Here is a 19,427-nt window from a genome sequence, read left to right as displayed (position 1 = left end):
GTCCACGCCACCCGAGCTGGCGTCCCCCCTTTTCAGTGGAAAACAACCCTCTCCCCCAGGACGTGTCCACACTCCACAGCTCTCCGCATCATCTCAGAAGCGGACTCCTTCTCCCTTTCTAAGGTCAAGTGTTTCATAGCTATGCCTGCCCTCCTCACTTCTGCATCCTCCATCCTGGTTTCATCTCTTAGCATCTTCCTCCTTGCCTCTTCACTGCATCTTCCATATTCCTAGGGACATGGTTTTCTTATTAACCCTCCAAACTTCTGTGCTGGCATATTCTCTTCTTAAAAGAGTGGGCTGTGCAGGCTGCCCCAACTGCTCCTCACCTGGCTGTTCCCACTGCTCTTCCTTGGTCCCTTTGGGTCCCTGGTCCCTTTGGGCCCCTGCCTGCTGGGCGTGCAGGTTCCTGGCCCACCTTGGCTACGGGTCTTCACTTCCCAGCATTTCTCCCCGGTCGCGGTCCCTCCTCCCAATAAAAGCATCAGCAGACACATTTCTAGCTCCAAAAACTCAGTTACACAGCAGGGAGTCTGAACCTGTCCAAACTGGGTACACTTTTCAACATGGGACCGGGGGGTGGTGTGTAACTCCTTATTTTCACTTAATTATTCACACAAAGGTTTATCTAATAAGAATACAAGTTTGTGTTGAAAAGTTTGGAATGCTTCTAAAATAATTCTCTCTTCCAGCACTTTGGTGACCTAGATCTTCACTTTGTCACTGCAAGATTAAAGATCTGCAAGCAGCAGAACAATTACTTACCAAAAGTAAAATCTTATGCAAATGTTATTGAGCCCAGTACAAATTAGCAACTCTTCAGATGACTAAGAAACGATATGCCTTACGATAACTGTAAACATGAGAAATAAAGATCAAGAGACTCTAAAATAAGCACTGGGCACAACAGAAGGGCTGTGTAGGTGGTCAGCAGTAATTATGAAACCAAAAGATGATCATTACGTGCTTCTGAAGGACTTTCAGCCCAGAGCAACTCAGACCATTACACAGTGGTTATCCCTCCCTACTCCACCTCCCCAAGCAAAACCCTTAAAAGATGAGACTCTTCAGCTTTTTAAGTACAAGCACATATACCCCTTAGTGAAATCAAACAGAAAAAAAACATAAAGCTGCACGATGCTAGACATTATCAAATTTCACAAACCAATGAAGTTGCAAAGAATTGCCAATAATTCAAATTGTTAAATTAATAACCAGCTCTTTTCTTCCGATAAAGGAGGTTTCACATTCTAACAGTTCACAATTCTCACAGCGATACATACATTTAATAGAATCGACTACTTCATAAAAGCCAAATCGCATTTAGCCAGTTAACATCTGAGTGACTCCTCTGCACAGATGTTAGAACAGATGTCACAGTGAAAATACAGAGAGTCACTCAGCATGCAAGCCTGGTGCACAGGAGGTCACCATCCCGTTTGGAAGACGGGACACATTAGTAAAAGACGCAGTGGCCGAAGAGGCTGCATCAGCTGAACCAGATACACGTCTGAAGGGCCGAATCGAATGCATCCGTAACACAAATCCTGGACTCTGGGAAGCCCTCCTGGGAGACTATTGAGACGAGAAGATGAGGACAGATGGGCAGAGAGGAGGGAGAGAGAGGTCTCACCTTGTGGGGATCTAGGTGGAAATGCACAGGGGATGGGGAGGAGAGCCCAAAGACGGGCTGCATGAGCAACCTCACATCCTCTCCTTCCTCACTGCTCCCAACAGCCTCCAGCAGGTCCTGCCCACCACAGTCGTCTGCATCCCCGCTATCATGACTGCCACCTGAAAGCACAACTTCTCTCCCCTTCCACTAAAACACCAGGGGCTCCCCACTGCCTCCCAAGCCGCGTTCAGGCTCCTGAGTCACTCACAGCAAGCACTCAATGTGTCTGACTGTGTGTGATTACTTCCATGCGTCCTGTTTGATTTGAAGGTTCTAGAAAACAAAACCCAGTCTTGCTTATTTCTTACCATTTTGGTATGTAACAGCTCTTACAAGGACCTTATGCATAGTACAAGTTCAAAACATATTTATTAAATAAATGAACAGATCATTTAATTAATGATTTTTATATAATATTGGAAAAGTGGATGGGCCCATTGGCAATGACCTTGCATAGGAATTTGGAAATTTAGATTTGGTCAGCTACTTGAAGATTCTGTATCGGGTAGTGACATGGTAAAAAGTGGTATCTGACATAACTTGCTTTAGCTGTGGTTTTAAGTGTCCCAGAAAGGACAAGAAGTGGAAAGGTTACTTTGCTAATAATGTTTTGCTAAAAAGATGAGAAAAACCAGATGGGGATTTTGTCTGATTAGTCACTGATGTGCACATTCTTCAATAAACACCAAAAGAGAAACTGTCACATGTATCTTTGCCTTTCACCTGTTTTAAAGGCATTCATTTCTGAGATAAGAGATGATTTTTTATTTAAGTCTAGATAATAGTTACGGTCTCTTGATTTGAAAGAACAGCAACCAAAACCCTAGAAATTAAGGACAGATATTCTTATTTGCAAATTCCAAATTTTCTCCACATTAGAATCTTCCAACTTGACACTCAAAATTTGAGAGCTGAAAGAATCCCATTTTGCCTATTCTTATTACAATGCAGAACACTTGACTTTTTGGTTTTATTGCAGCTACAATTAATGAGATGGTTGTTTACGTTAGTAGAATTTTGCAATCTAGTACAACATTTGGTTGTGAAATGAATGAATTCCTCAGCATGTGAAAACACCAGGGCATTAACAATTTCAAGAGGCTGTAACTGGCGCCATTCTCCTTCCTAAGAACTTGTTCCTTCTCTGCCCAGGCCTCACCTCTCCTGCCTGTGCTACAAAAGTCATGGGTAGTGAGGGGAGGCGGCACAAGTAACAGAGAGGAGGAAGAGATTAGCACAGAGGGTCTCAATCGGGGCTGCAGGTTAGAGATGCTCGGGAACCTTTAGCAGCTATGAGCTCTTAAGCCACACCCCGGACCATATCAATATATTTTTAAAAGCTCCCTGTGCCCCCAACCCCAGGTAAGTCTGTCCTCCAGGCTTGAGAACCAGTGAATTAGTATTTTCTGTAGCCATGAAGAAATACTTTTTATATCTGATTTTCTTGATATAGTATCAAAAAGGTGAAATAGCTTATGGGCAAAAGAGAGGATGCACCTGACTTTATTTTAAAGAAAGGAAATGAATTCTCACTCACCTGCCTTCTGACAGTGCACAATCTTCTCATACACCGCGTCTGCATTTTCGATCACGGCCTTGAGGGACTGGATCATCTGCAGAGGAAAGAGCCAGACGGGAGGTCACACGGACAGCTGGACCCAGGAGGGGCCCCCAACGCGGCTGAGGGAATGCGGCGACGCACCCCTCCATCTGACGTCCCACTACTTAAGGTCACGTGTGCACGTGAAAGGTCATGAAGTCACGCCGCCCCACGCAAGGGCTTAGAGCAGACTGTGAGGAGTGTGCTCCCGGGGTGGGTAAGCGTCTGCAACACGGGATTTGAACCTCGAGCCAGTACCGCACAGGGTTCACTTCCGGGTGAAAAGCCACAGAGAAATACGCGTGCCCAGCTGATCTGTCCTTCATTTTAACAAAACCTCCTACATCACCTTATGGAGAGCTCCAGCACCTACACGCCTGATTCACCTCAACTGAGATGCCTTCCTCTGAGGCTCAGTTTAAAGCTTACAACGGCGATCAACAAACAGCATTTGTTTGATGCGTCACTAACGCCATCACTCAAACTAGTATTTTTTTTTAATTAATAGGCTTTATTTTTTAGAGCAGTTTTAGGTTTGTAGATAAATTGAACAAAAAGTACAGAGTTCCCACATTCCCCTTCTCCCCGCCCTCAGAGACCTTTTCCCCTTATTAACATCTCGCGGGTCCGAATGTGTTACATTTGTTACAACTGACAAACTGATATTGATACATTATTATTATTAACCTGGGTCTATAGTTTCTAATGTTCCTATCAGTGATTTAAAAATCCAGTGTTGAATTCTTGTTCCAAATTGCCTGTGCTTGTTTTAGGAGTCACACTCGAATTGAGAAAAAGGATCAGGGCACAGCTGACCAATTATTTTACTCACCAAAATGCCGGGAAAGGATCTGTCGGAAGTAAACTTTTTGGTTCTAAAATCACTATGAAAAAGGGATGGCCAGATTCAGTTCTCATGGCTCAAATGGGTACAATTATGATCCTTGTCGTAAGCGTAGACTCTAGCTTCTTGTATTTACGGTTTTAATTTAATTTTTATTTTGTGTTGGAATACGGTTGATTTACGACGTGTTAATCTCAGGTGTACAGCTAAGTGATTCAGTTATACAACTACGTGTATCCATTCTCTTTCAGATTCTTTTCCCATTTAGGTTATTAGAGAAAATTGAGTAGACTTCCCTGTGCTGTACAATAGGTCCCCCCTGATCATCAGCTTCTTGTTTTCAAATGTCTGACTATTTCACATGATGATATTACTCACCTCTTTTACGCGGCCATTCTATTTTATACGACAGATAGTAAACCATTCCTTTAAATTCTGCCTTGATTTCCTTCACTGTACTTGTCACTAACTGCCATAGTAATTATTTTAGAGAAACTAAATATATGTAGGTCGGATGATTTATACAACTTGAAGAACACCATATTTTATTAGTTATACTTATTTAAACTAAAGCATAATCAACATGCCTCTTAAGAAGTACACCAGATTCTTAAAGTGAGTCATACAGCATTTATCAACTTCCGCTGTTCTAAGAAAATTATAGTAAACACTGTGAGGTTTGAAGGCCAAAGCAGGTGTTCACTTATGCCTTCATTCATTATTCATGGAAGGTCTCCTACGGGCAGCCCTTGAGCGGGAACCGGGGGCACAGCGACCCACAGGACCACGGCCCCTGTCTTCAGGAAGTCCACAGCCCAGTGGCACGGCTCCCAATTAGGAATTCAGTACTTTTCACATTCGTTCCTCAAGATCTGAGTCATTCCTGCAAATTAAAATATTCTACTTTACAGCTTGACATACTCAACAGGCAGTGGTAAAAAATGAATAGTTCAGAACTCGATTACACTGATAGAAAGGCATCTGTGCCTTTACACAATCTGCATACTGAGAAGGTTCGTACCATCATCGGTAACCTTTTTCAGCTTTGATGTCAAACCAAATGAGAGGCATCCGGAAGCAAGGGCTTCTTCCAGCAAGGACGGTGGCTGTCGCAGCCCAGTGTCAAAGAACTGGCCAACCGCGCCTCCATCATTCAAACAGGGGGAAGAAAAGCAGTGAAACGAAGCTGGTCATGAGGGGAGTGGGCAGGACAGGATCGGTCACAGAAAGAACGCAAGAGAACCTAGCAGCAGCATTAAGCGCAGACTCACGCATCCAGACAGCCTATGGGGGAAGGTGGTCAAAACAGATCCACACCGGGGCTGGTGTAGGTGCTGAACGAGCAGACTTCCATGGGTTCATCAGCTTTGTCATCTAGGACAAGGTATTAAATGTCGTGGAGCCGTAATCTCCCATCTGTAGACTGAGCTGAATGAAAGACATTCTGAGAGTTCATAATACCGTGAGGATTAGACGTGAGGATGCTCGCAGCTGGAAGCTGCCGATGGCGATGTCACAGTGGACTCCCCACTCACCCGGGGGCCTGGCAGAGCTCCTTCTGGAATCCCCCAGTTAGCTAAGTGACTGTGCCTTCCTGTCCTGTGCTCCCTGGCAATGTTTCACACACACCCATTATGGATACGAGTTTTGCTTGGAAAGCCTGGTGTGAAAAAGCTCAGAGAAACAACAGATTGCACTATTATTCTTAGATGCACCTCCCAGTTTAAAGTATCGCCAAAGGTGCTGCACTTTCTAACTGTAAAAGACACGCAAGACTTCAGAAATGCATGTCCACCTCCAGGGGCTGGAGAGGGGTGCTGCCCTGCCCCTGTGATGCCAGAGGACCGATCCTTTACTCTGGAGACAGCCGTGCGCTGAGCCTGCACGTGTGGGACCCTGAGGTCAGTGCTGAGGATGCACGAAGAGCAGAATGACCTGGGGCCATGAGCAAACAGTAATTACATAAAATGTGGCAGGGCCACCGCTGCCCACGTGCTCCTGGGGGTGACAGGGAGATGCTCCTGAGCCAGGGCAGGGCGGTGGGACAGTCCAACACCAAGACCTTCTCCAGGTAACGGGGGTGAACATGCCCCAGACTTACGTGCAGTGTGTACGTTATGAAGGTGGCTCATACACCAGGTGAGGGATGCAAACAGTGAAAAGCCAGTCCCCAGGTTTGGAAGTGAAGAGTGGCAGGTCCCTGCAGAGCGTGTCAGAGGGGATTCCAGAGGCAGCCAGCCCAGGACAGAGGGGCTACCTGGTAACCAATCAGCAGCCCTCAGACACGGTGGGAAGAAAACCCACACAGACCTCAGCGGAGATGAGTCACTTTGCCACACGTGTCATGAATGAACTCACCACTCCCTCTGGGAGGAGGAACTGCCAGTTGACATCTCTTTATAGCTGCAGGCTACATATTTATAATTAAGTTTATAGCTCTTGTCCACAGCTGGAGTCCACTCACCCTCCACTCCTGCAGTATGTGTGTGAGTTCTCTGCGAGTAAAGGGCCTGTCTAGGTGATGTTCAGGGAGCTCTCTGGCCCGGGGGCTCCTGTAAGCGCACTTGGTTAAAGGTCCAGTGGGCCAAGAGGGCAGGACCAGACCGGGCTGGGCCTCCCTGCCTGCCCACCTGGCTGGCTGAGGTCTTGCCCTCACTCGACTAACGACGGTGAGTGAATGGGCTTCGGACACAGCAGGGAGACGGTGGGGGCACCATCAGATCTGGGGGGACCCATCTCGGGCTGGGTCTGCCACTCCGTGACGAGGTGCGATTATAAATAGTACCAGTGTTGGTCGAATCAGTCAGAATGAAAGTATTTCAACGCCTCCTCGGCATCAGGCCTGTATCGGTGTTCTCCATTTTCTTTACCGCCCGCCAAGTCCACGGGAGGGGGGTTTTGCGGTGCTGGTTTCACAGATATGAACACTGTGGACCTGAGAGTGAAGCCACTTTCCCGAGGACGCCTGCTGTGATGGGCAAAGAGCTGTAACTAGTGAACAGGGGATGGGGAGTCCATCTGACTCAAAGCCTCTGCTGTTGCCACGACACCAGGGTAGGTCGTGGCCATGAGTGGCAGCTGCACAAGAGGAAAGCACATTCCAACCAGGAGGACGGAAAGCAGCAAGCGGGACTGTCCCAGCTCCTGACAGGGGTCACACACCACACAGCATCCTCTCAGCTACTGACATGGGTCCAGAAGTGTCTTTTTAAATAATATTTCTATAAAGCACTTTGGGAAAACATTTTTTTAAGTGACACCAATAAACAGTTTGCTTGGTTCCACTTGCCAACTCACTATTAAAAAACAGAAACCATTTATATTTAATGTGAAGCCACTAGAACAATAAGCATCTCAGACTAGACAAAAGCAGATATGTGGGGACTGACATTAAGAGATGCGTCAGAGAGTAAAACATTTTTAAGTTATCTTGTTTTCTCTGAATATATTACATTAATATGTCACTATAATGCAAGGCCTGGTAGAGCGGCTGGTTTCACAAGCATGATTTGCATTAATGCAAATGTATTTATTTCATCAATTTCCTTTAAACACACAGGTGTAAGTCTCAGCACCGAAATCAGACATCCCACGGCCAGCCCAAGTAAGCTACCATGTAGACTCTCATACTGTTTACAAAGTACAAGATGCTTTCATGTAGCTGTCGTTAATGGATTTTATATTAGTGTCCAGTTACCAGTACCTCCTAAATTTCTGGAACTAATGCATCAGGAAAATCTATAGATTTAACATAGCCCAGAAACCCATTTCATGAATTTGATCAGTTCTAAGATAAGGTTTTAATACAGGACTCAACCAGATAAAAAGCAGGAAGTTTCAACTAAAGACAAAGTAAAAATTTAAATTCATATTTTATTAAGCTGGAGAGAAACCAGAAATGCCTTTCATAAGAATGCGCTGTTTTGAAAGTAACTGCCTGTGTTAGTATAAGGCAAACTTGTCTGTTTACCAATGTGATTATGAGAAGAGCTATTACTATATTAATATATTTATTAATATAAAACATATTAGACTGCTTCTTTAACTTCTGTCTTGAAACTTGCATATCACATAAGAATATTCTGTTTTCAGAATAAGCAAATCTATGTTTTTTTGCAAGGATCTTATGTCTGATTTTGGACCATACACCAAATCTCCTTTCACCCCAGGAACACAGATTTTGGTAATTACAAAAGTAATTTGCTAATAATTTTAAGTCCTTGGGTGGCAGAAGTTTAACAATAACAGTAATAACATCTTCTGAGTTCTACTGATGGATTTTTTTTTCCCCTTTATCTTGTGTTGTCCCTCAGTGTCAGACAGAAATGCCTCCTTCGCCTGCTCCCATCCCAGCACGGGGATGCCACAGCTGCTTCGGCTGAAGCTGTTTCTAATGAAGTTACAAAGTCGGAGATGTGCTAAGGTCGCTGTAAAAGACAATGGCTCGACAGCAAAAAAGGTTTGTTCTTTCACATGGATTCTGTGACTATGTGACCCACAGTAGTAAGTATCTTCCCAAACTCGAATATCCGGACATCATTCTCAAACTTGCCAATGGACTTACAAGAACGATATGCCTCCCCGCCCCCGCCCTCCAATGCAACACCCCGGAGCCCCAAGGCTGTCTTGAGATCCACGCAGGCCTTGGAGGACAGTGAATGCCCAGGTGGCAGGTGCAGCTCAGAGAACACCCTGGGAGCACTGGACCAATGCAGGACTTGCCTCTCAGGACGCCAGGGATGGATGGCGAAAGAGCCGTGTGAATCAAGGGTCAAGGTCTTCAGAAGACAAACCAGTTCAATCCAAAGCAGGATTTTCCCTCCAGTCTGAATTACCCCTGTGGCAGTCTCTAAAGCCCAGGGTCCCTGGGAGACTGTCACCCTTGTGCTGTGCGGTCCCACAAAGCAAGTCCATTCACCAGCACTGAGAGCGGACAGGATGAAGTTCCCTCAGGAATCTGTCATCTTTGGTGTATTTTTTGTGTGTTCTTGAAAGTAACGTCCTCTCTGAGTTTACAACACTACTTTTGTCTTTAACACTTTACAATATTTATTACTGTGTGGGTGATGAATTTTCTAACCACATGAGGGAACTCTGAGATCTGGGACTTCTAAACTGAAATGTAGAGCTAACGTTCCCTTTTGTGAAAGCTTCCAAGTATAGCAAAATGTCACACAGTTGAACTAATGGAAGAGAAATGACTTATGAAGTTATTGTTGGAAATTACAACATAGCTTTTTCATACTTGAAAATAATATAAAAATCACACATTTGAACTGGGGCACAAAAGTCCCACGGCTGTGGGGGGTCACTGCCCAGCTGCAAGTGGCAGTGAAAGCCCCTTTGTGTCACACAGGCCCCTGTGTGGGTAGCATCCCAAGCCAAGGTGTGCCAGGTCAACATCCCTCCAGCAGAGTCACCATGAAAACACTTTCTAAACAGCAAACCGTTTCCAGAGTAACTGGCAACTTGTCCTAGTTTCTTCATGAAATTTGACTTCCACTTCCACATTTTTCACTATGCAAATTACAGAATATTACAGGAAAAAAACCCTACGGAATAGAAAAATGAGAGAAATAACTCTGCTAGACAGAGAAAGACAAATATCAAGTGCTATCGCTAAGTGGAAGCTAAAAAAAGGCTACAAATGAATTTATCTACAAAACAGAAATACACACACAGACATAGAAAACAAACTTATGGTTTCCAAACTCATGGAGAAAGAGGGAGGAGGGATAAATTAGGAGTTTGGGATTAACGTATACACACTACTGTATATAAAACAGATAAACAGCAAGGACCTACTGTATAGCAGAGAGAACTCTACTCAATATCTTGTAATAACCTATAATGGGAAAGAATATGAAAAAGAATATATATATACAGTATATATATAATCGAATATATATGTATAACTGTACATAGATATATATATGTATGTACAACTGAATCACTTTGCTGTACACCTGAAACTAACACAACACTGTATATCATCTATGCTTCAATTAAAAAATAAAATTAAAAAAAAAAAAGAACTCTGCCAGATAGCACTCCTGGACTCTTAACGAACATGTAGAGAGGAGACTGTCCAGATGCCGCGACACACCGGACCCCCCTGCAGGCTGCTGGGAGGGGCAGGACTGAGATCCAGGCGCAACATCGTCAGGCTTTCCAGACGTTTCCACTCACGTTAGAGGAAAGCAGGGAATGTGGCTAGAAAAGGGCCAGACTGGACAGGATACGGCATGAGGATTTAAGCTGAGACGTGCTGTGATCAAGGTGGAATTTCAGGCTCTGAACACAGGCTAAGGAAGGAATGAGGGGTGGGGGGGGGGGGGGGCCGGAAGCGGGCAGGATGCAGGGGGGCTGGAGAGCGTACGCAGGGAAGGACGGAGCAGGACCCAGAGACCGCGGTGCTGCGGCACAGAAGGAAGAGCCAAAGACAAAGGGGGTAAACCGGACCGATGAGGAAACTGTGCCACACCCGGCGGCTGTACAGCTCTTCCAGGTTTACAGTGTGTCTCCAAGGTGTTAACTCATCCAGGAAGTGGAGTTCCGCCCCAGCTGCGCGGAGGAGTTGGCAGCGAACAGGGTGGTCTTCTGAGGATCTGCAGCAGTGGCTAGAGACTGTGGGAAAGCCTGGTTCTAGAGCTGGAAGATCGGGAGTTTTCTGCACCGAGGTAGCAGCTGAGATGATGAATGTCTACATTTCCAAGGGAGGAATTTTAAAGACAAATGAGATGAAAACATCGCGCAGTGCCCAATGAGCAGAGGGAACCAGTGTGAGAGACACGAAGGCGTGCTCAGAGGGGCAGGAACAGAACAAGGATGTCGAGCATTTCCAGGGATGTGGGGAGTTTCTGGAAGGTCTCCAGTGGTAGGAGCTCTGGACTCAGTCACTCGGTAACCTCGGACAACACGACAGCAGCACCGACACTTCTGCTGTGTGACAGAGGTGTTTGTACAAATCACTGTGCTACATACAAAAAACTGTGACAAAAAACACAAGGCTTGTGGGGAAAATGAGGTTAGGGTACAACACTCGGAAATTTCACAGTGACACATTAAAAAAAAAGGCAGGAACAGAATACAAGTACTAATACGTCCTGCATATGTTAAGTAGTTAAGGAATGCACAAACACCGCTGTGTGCTTGGCACGCAGCACTTGACCTTGAAAAAGGCCTAGAGTTTCCTGTGGAAGTGGACTGGGAAGGGCTGCAGCTCGTGAGTTACTGTGAGCGGTGGAAGGAGGGGGTCTGACAGCTGATGAGAGGTTGTAACTGAGACATGGAGGGCATGGCTCAGGACATGCTCGGTGACTTGATGTAGCTGCTGGGTGTCCGAGGCGGGTGAACGTTCAGTTCACCCAGGTGCAGTGTTCTGCGCTCACTAGTGTTTCTTGTGGTCAAAACTGTGCACAAGTAAACACAAAATTTGTGTTCGGTTAAAATCGTCCCCTACTATATTGATCACATTCAAATAAATTTGCATTTTCAAAACAAGTGTTATAACTGATTATAAAAGGGAGGGTATTTCAAAATCTATGCAATTTTCTTGTGAAGGAGAGTTAAACTCTCAGCATCTATCACAGTCAACTGGAGTATGCTCTTGGCATCAGTGTAAGCCTGCCTCCACACTGCACTCAACTATTTTAACAATCATGTCTTGCCAGAGAGGAGATGCCAAGTGCTGTATAAATCTGGAGCCAATTGTGAGTTACGAGTGACCCGGGGTCCACATTCAGGAAGCCAAGAACTCTCTAGCTTCTCAATATGCTCTAATTTGTCATGAAGCTCACTGCAGAGCCAGGGTGGTACATACCGGAGGGTGATGTATATGGCTCTCCTGCTACTTAACTTTTATCTGAGCTGCAATCGGAATCTCTCATGCACCACGTTTCAGATCAAACCCTGTAAACTAACATCCCAGCTCATCTGTAAGTATCGGGCTGAATCATCATGACGAAAAGCCTCCCCTACCACAATGTCTCCATCTACTCCTTCTCACTCTAAATCAATATATAACCATACTCACACACTTAGAAAGGGCTGCATTTCACAGATTAAACGTCAAGTTTTAATTAAAATGTAGTTCCTAAAGTGAATTACTATGTCAATAAAAGAGCAAAGAGCTACTATGCTTATTATACACAGAGTAATATAGGTTTTGCCTGTACTCCTCGAAATAACCATTTGGATTCAGCATAAAATTTGTGGAAATAAATAGTATCATGTAGTCCAAACAACCAGTTTATTGCCCTAAGGCCTCACTTCTCCCTACTTGCTTTGGTGCCCAGTGCACTTGGCATGGACCAGATGTTTACATCATGGGTATTTCTGAGAGGCACTTCCAGCGTTAGCCACTAGAAGTCCTTAGTAATACACATTTGTCAGGCTGGAGGAGAGGAGAAAGGAGCAAAGACAAGAGAAAACTTAAGGGGGGTTCTACTTGGACCAACAATTGGAGAAGGCATTTCTACCATCTCCAAATAAATAATCACTACCATTCATAATCAAAAAAAAAAGAAAGAAAGAAAACTTAAGGCGGGGGAGCATTATATAGAGGAATAAAACAAACAAACAAAAAAGATAAAATCACACAGCCAGAGCTTAGAGGAATTAAGACAGTGAATGCAGCACGGTGATTTATCTTATCAAAAACCATCCTTCAAATCAGATAAGAAAATTTTATTTTATGCAGAGAAGTAAAGAAACTATAAAGCCACAACCAAACTTTGTGAAAGGAGTTCAACTCATATTTCAATCGAGACTTAGATGACTAGAAGTCTGCACGTTCCCAAATATACTGAAACAGGCCGGGGCTGGTGAAGCTTGGTAGTGCACAGGGAAAATAGGAAAAGGTTCTGGAAAAGCTGGGAGTCCCAATAAACCAAGACATTAGTTATGAACTCAATGTACAGATTTTAAATGTTTATCCTACCATAATTTGTTGGCAACGTTTTAAATTTTCTGCATAGCTTTAGTTTCAGAAGTACACAGAATGTCAACAAGTTGAAAACAATTTTGGTTCTGATCTCCTACTGCTTCTGCTGCTGTGTGATATGATATTCGAAGAAAACTGAGCAACAAAACAGAACCCAAACTACCCTAAAAAGGAACTCCAATGCAACTTAAAACTATCCAGAAAAACTGTATAACTCCTACCAATTCATGAATAATACACCATGGTGTGCTTTTCTGTGTAGAGTGCACGTATATAGTAAGTTCACATGCTCTCAAATGATAATAACCCTCCTATTTCTCCATTTTATGACCAACCACACACGATCAGAGGCTTCCTTAGTGAAGAACTGGGGCTGTTACATGTCATTTTGCACATGAGTACTGTGGGAAGCCTTATTCCACATTCTCACGCTAAACAGGCTACCTGATGAATCATTTTGCACCACGGTGACCTCAAGGGTGCACACCTCTTCCATCCTCCCCAAGGCCCTTGCTCACGGCAGCCTCTCAGAACTGTAGAACGCTTCTCCGATTTTCTCAACTATAATAACGATGCTTGTACCATCTCAGAATGAAATTTAAGTGTACCTCGTGCTCAGTTATCCTCTGTGGTCACAAGAGCAGGAAGGGATATGAGGACGTGAGGGGCTTAGCAGCTGGGAAGGGAGCTTTCCACTGGGCCAGGGGGCAGCCAGGGTGGTCCAGGGGGGATGCAGTCCACAGCCGGCCACTAACTTCTGCCTCCAGTAAATGTCCGGGAAGAGGGAAAGGAGGTCCGGGACACCCCTGGGACGCCCCCGGTCTTCGAAGCTTTAAAGATTGTGAGTTTAGAGGCTACATCTTGGATGAAGGAGAGTGTCTGTAAAGAACTGATGAGAATGGTTTAAAGCCTGGCCTAAGTCATCCCCGCAGGAGAAAAGGAGAACTCGAGCGCCTTAAAGCCAATTACTCAGTGAGGGAGCTACTTCCGGAGACTGTGTTAGGAACTTCTGGATACTACGTAACTCTTTCAAGTCACCAAGGACCATTTAGAGTTCTGACACGCTCATTTAAAACTATTATGATGAAATTAATTAAATTTCAAAAGATACAATTTGAATTAAACATAGTTCCACTTTTATTACCATCAACTTATATCACGGCTTTTCTCCAAGGGGATCAAGGTGATTTAGAAACTCCTAATTAACCGACGGTAATTCAATCACAGTCTTACTGTAAGGTGTCATTAGTTTCTCTCAGGTCTGTGATCGCTACGTCTAGATGTTAGGTAACAGAGACAAGCAATTGGAGACGTCTCTGTAATGAAGAACAGCATGGGAAAGAGTCCGCGGTACTCTGGAACGGCAGAGCCAGGAGGAGGGCAGGACCCATCCGACCGGCTACTACCGTATTTACGGTACGAACCCAGGCGTCCTTCCTGGTGGCTACCACAGGACTCATGTGCTCCTGCATCTTCCCCTTTCTGGGTCAAGAGGCAGGTCCCCGAGCAGGGTGGTGGGAAACCTAACCTTCTGCTTTTCACTCTGTAACCCTAAACCTGCCTTATGAAATGCAGTAACCACGTTTCCAAATACAGCAAAGCTGCTGCTGCGACGTTCGAGCGACGTTAAGATGTACGCACAGAGAGGTTTCAGAGCAAGCGCTGCTTATTTCCAGCCTTTGAAAACTCATACGGACGTGATAATGACCTCCGTGTACTGAGAATGTCCCCTGCTCTGGGCTGCGTACATGCCATCTCACCCCCTCGGAGGCAGTGAGACCCTGCCCATTCTACGGATGAAGACGTCACACGGCCCTGTCACAGAGCGAGCGCCAGAACGGGGACTTCTCGTGCTCAGGGCTCATGCTCTTCACTGGCACCACTGCCCCCCAAACCCCCAGTCACCTGCTTCCCAGGGTGCAGGCAGGGTCCCCTTTCCTCCCCCAAATGCTAGTCCCAGCATCTTCGTGCAAAAAGGATATCGTACACACGTGTTCACACCCAAGTCCACCTGTCCAGGGCTGTGTGAACTCACAACTATACTCACGGAGATGTGTCCTTGGCAAAACACACCAGGGCACATCTCCTGTCGGGCGCCGGCTGCCCTGGGATTCAGCGCGCGATGCAGGTGAGAGAAGGACCAAGACAAAGACTGCCCAAGGTAGACTCACACCCCGCGGATACCGCATGTGCGCTCCAGGTTGACCCCACTGGGAGCACAGGAGTGTGGTACCCACCAGGGCCAGCGAATGTTGGGGATGAGGTGTGTGACACCTGAGGGACCGTGGCTGACTGGCATTCAGGGACCTTTTGCTCGGCCCACCAGGAGCCCATGCCCACCTATCGTGTGGCACTCAACTTCTGAGCATGCTTCGGAAAATTACAAAACACTCTACAGATACGAGCCCTGCTCCCATCTCAGGGGCCTTCGCTGAATCAAGCTGCTCTCCTGTCTGGCCTCCTCTCCCCTCCACTCCTTAGCCCCTGGTGTGTCCTCCTTAGGACCTAAGAGTCTTTAAGTGGAGGGCATCTCAGACAGGGCTAAGCATCCTCTGGGAACGGGCGGGGGAGACTCAGGCTCTGAACAAGGGGTCAGTGGTCCGGGGAGCTGAGACGCTCGCGCCGTCCTTCCTCCCAGCTGGCCCAGGCCTGGCCTCCCGCCTCAGGCCCTGGCCTTCCCCCCAGCATCTGGAGCTGTCCAGAACCGCCGGCCACCTCCTCTTCCTGGACCAGCACAGGTGCCACGCGCCGCCTTAGGACGGACACGGTGAAACCCTCGGATACGGAGACCTGAAGGGCAGCCACTCCGTCCTCCAGCCCTCGTTGGCCCCAAACCTAAGCTTCCGGAGAAAGGCTTTCGGTGTACCCATAAATCAGCCAAGTGCAGGGACATGTCGGCACTCCGGGGCAGAGATGTAGGGCAGGAGGGACCCCTGATGGGTGTCCTCCAGATCAAGGGCATTTTCTTTCCCTCATTCATTCATAAATATAGTCTGAGTGCCTGCCCTGTGGCAGGCTCTGACGTGAGAACACAGAGGTGAGCAGGACACACAGGGCCGCGGCCATCCGGGGGCTCCGATCTGGGGGAGGGAGAGAGACGTGCCTTCAGAAGAGGCGTCAAACCAGTGAATGCATAATTCCAGGTGTGAGGCGTGTGAGACGCAAAGAGCGGGAAGAACAGCAGGGTGTGTGACCCCCCCGGGCCTCCCCTCCCCGCTGTGGAAGAGGGTCTGGGTTTGGGCTTCTCCTCCAGGTGGACGTGGAGACAGCCTGAAATAGCATGTGGTCGGCACGGCCTGGATTTCTATAATTGGTGAGAAAGTCCGCCTCCCTGCCTCAGGGGAGGGTGAGAGGAAACTCGGGGTTTTCAGAAGAGATGCAGAGCCTGCCCACCAGCTCCACCCAACTCCCCTTTCTCCGCCCGCCGCCCTCCCCTGACGAGAAATGCATAATTTGACTGAGAAAAGGAGCACTACTTAAACTCCGTTCTTAGACGGTCCTCGCGCCGCGTTACCAAGCAGAGGAATCATGAGCACACATCTCGCTAAATACGTGTGAAGTGAAGTTAGCTACAGATTTTATTGGATCATAAGGCAAAATTCTGGTTGACTGTCACCCTTTTTTTTTGCTGGAATAGCACGCTGTCCTCGCGGGCACTGTAAGCGAACTTGAATTTTCACAGGCGTTCCGCTCCTACGTCCCGCCTCTAGCGTTTTTAGTTCTGACCGTCAAACACTAACCAGTAGTTTTACTGCTTCGGGGTCGGCTGCCTCTTCCAGGGCAGGACTCAGGTGCGCTCCTCCTACTGGGGGAACACGTATGATATCCTAGGAGTCGACATCCAAAATGCACTGCGTACATTATTTTTTAAAAAAAGAAGTAGAAGAAGAAGAAAGAAAACCTTTAAAGTCATGATTTAAGCTGGCCAAAGCAAATCTGGAAACCAGTGCATCAAAATCTCCTAAGGACTTTTTCCCTGATCCTCTTTTTGAGGGGCTGGCAAACTTTTCCTGCAAAGGAGCTGTCACATGTGAAAGCAGACATAGAGAATGTGTCAGGGATGTGCTCTAACAAAATTTCCTTATGGACACTGAGGCTTGAACGTCATATGATTTTTACATGTCCTGAATTTTTACTTTTCCACCATTAAATATGTAAATATCATTTTAAGCTTGCAGCCCAGACACAAATGGGTGCTGCCAGCCTGGCCCACAGGCCAGCGTTGCCTGACCCCTGCTCTAAAATGCCACACGATGCAGTGTCACTTAGTGATATTGGACTAAAAGTATTCAAGAGAATACAGTTTGACATGCTACATGCACACTGTAGAAAAGAACATGAGAAATCAAGTGCAGTTAGTGTTTCAAAAGGATAAACATACGTTATATGTAAACGAAGGAGAAATCTGGTTACAGAGAATTTGACATTGGTCAAAGACTTTCACAGATTTATAACAAAGCTAGAGCTTAGTTTTAGGAAATTAACTAAAAATTAGTAACTACCATCTTGGTCACATTTAGCTAAATACTCAAAATAGCCATCTCTATTCACAAAGATCGTTTGGGGTTTTTTCTTTGTTTTCTTTTTTCTTTTTTTTTTTGGCACCAGGTAAGTGATTATCTAAAGCTAAAACGACTTTGTGCTTTATTAATGACGTAAATGATGGTATCACGCCATGTGATCTCTCTGGTGTAGGAGGGTAATGATTATGAAGAAAACGAGAACAAGCAACATTGATTTCAAAGAAAACACTTGGAGATTTCCATAAGTAGACAAAGGATCTCCTACATAAAATCGCCACATAAAAATCTATGAGTTAGCCCTAAAGATCTAACTAACACTAAATGTGGTAGGGAAATAAATGTTTTTAACTACTTACCACGTTATTCTTAAGTTAATTGGTAATTAAGCTTGTAGAGTTAAACTTAACTCTTAACACATCAGATTGTCCACCCACTGAGTTGACTGGGAGAGTCATTTTCTTATGGTTCAGAATTTTAAATGCCTTAATTAAGTTAGAAAAGACGTTAAAACCATTATTAAGTGCTATTTTTATCCCTAATAAATTTGTGTGGTAGTAAAATCAGATTTCTCAAGGGTGGTTATTTTAGTGGGGTGAGTGGCATTAATTATTTCCCAGCAATCTGGGGGAGTCTAAGTGAACAGAATGAAAGCCAGGAGCTGTTAAAGCAGAATAACAAGTGAGGGTTCCTGGGGTCCCCCCGACACAGAGGTTAACGTCTGTGTGGGGGAGTCACCACCAGACACGCGCTGGTTGCAGGGGTCTGGTGAGGCTGGGGGGAGCTCTCCCCTACACAAAAATAGCAAAGAATGAATCCACAGGCAGTGCTGAATTTTATTTCTCTTATAAACCTGAGGCCAAATGTAACATATCAACAAAACACAGGCTTAAAGCTTAGAAAGTGCAAAATATTATTGACAGGAATACATCAAGCTGCAGAGAAAAATTACTACTACCTCACTTTCAAAAGACTGTGGGAAAACATCTTGAAAATTTTTCTTCCAGGGATTTTCCTGGCAGCGCAGTGGTTAAGAATCCTCCTGCCAATGCAGGAGACACAGCTTCAATCCCTAGTCCGGGAAGATCCCACATGCCGCAGAGCAACTAATTAAGCGCGTGCACCTAGATCCCGTGCTCTGCAACAAGAGAAGCCACCACGACGAGAAGCCCGTGCACCACAAAGAAGAGTAGCCCCCGCTCGCCGCAACTAGAGAAAGCCCGTGTGCAGCAGCAAAGACCCAACACAGCCAAAAAGAATTTTTTTTTTCTTCCAGGTCACGACTAGAGACATAACAGACAGGAAAAAAGGTCAGAAATGAGTACATCCTACTGCCAAGAAGTGATGCCAGAAGGTGGTCCAAGTAAGCGTCAGCAATTACATGTAGTACTCAAAAAAATTCTCAGATATATGCTTTTTCATATAAACTGGTTATTTCGCTAGCTTCATTTTCATGGAGCAGATTGCATCCAAATTATCCCATTTGTTAGCGGGCTGTCTTCTAAAACGTGATGGCACACCCAGAGACTACGTGTCCACGAAAACAGAGGAGCTCATCGCAGCATTTACAAAGCAATCTCTGCACCACCACTAACAATTTTCTAGAGGTGTCGGAGTAATTTCAATCTTTCCAACTCAGCTCCAAATGGGACTTGCAACACTGCTGAACTTCTCAATGGAAAAGCATTTGCAGCTCTAAACTACACAGGAAGGGGTGTCCGTAAATCAAGTTAAGTTCTGACGAATGCGTCTTGCATTTGCAAAGTCAGGGAATGAGAACAGAACATGGAGATGTAAACAATAAAGGTCTGTTACCACTGCAACTTACATCCTTTCTAAACTCC

At 45.7% G+C, this 19,427-nt stretch overlaps 1 protein-coding gene across 3 annotated transcripts in view; it reads right to left on the bottom strand.

Annotated features, from left to right (window-relative positions):
• PLCL2 (phospholipase C like 2) overlaps window positions 1–19,427 on the bottom strand; it is a 190,471-nt gene that overhangs the window by 43,875 nt on the left and 127,169 nt on the right. For all 3 annotated transcript variants that reach the window (XM_057739450.1, XM_057739451.1, XM_057739452.1), the window contains exon 4: window positions 3,213–3,288. In XM_057739450.1, coding sequence (XP_057595433.1) covers window positions 3,213–3,288 — 76 coding nt within the window. The remainder of the gene's footprint in view (window positions 1–3,212; window positions 3,289–19,427) is intronic.

The sequence above is a fragment of the Hippopotamus amphibius genome, chromosome 6 (assembly GCF_030028045.1).
Source record: "Hippopotamus amphibius kiboko isolate mHipAmp2 chromosome 6, mHipAmp2.hap2, whole genome shotgun sequence".
In the NCBI taxonomy this organism is placed as follows: Eukaryota; Metazoa; Chordata; class Mammalia; order Artiodactyla; family Hippopotamidae; genus Hippopotamus; species Hippopotamus amphibius.
Note: the sequence above shows the minus strand (reverse complement) of the source record. Positions and strands in the feature narration are given on the sequence as shown.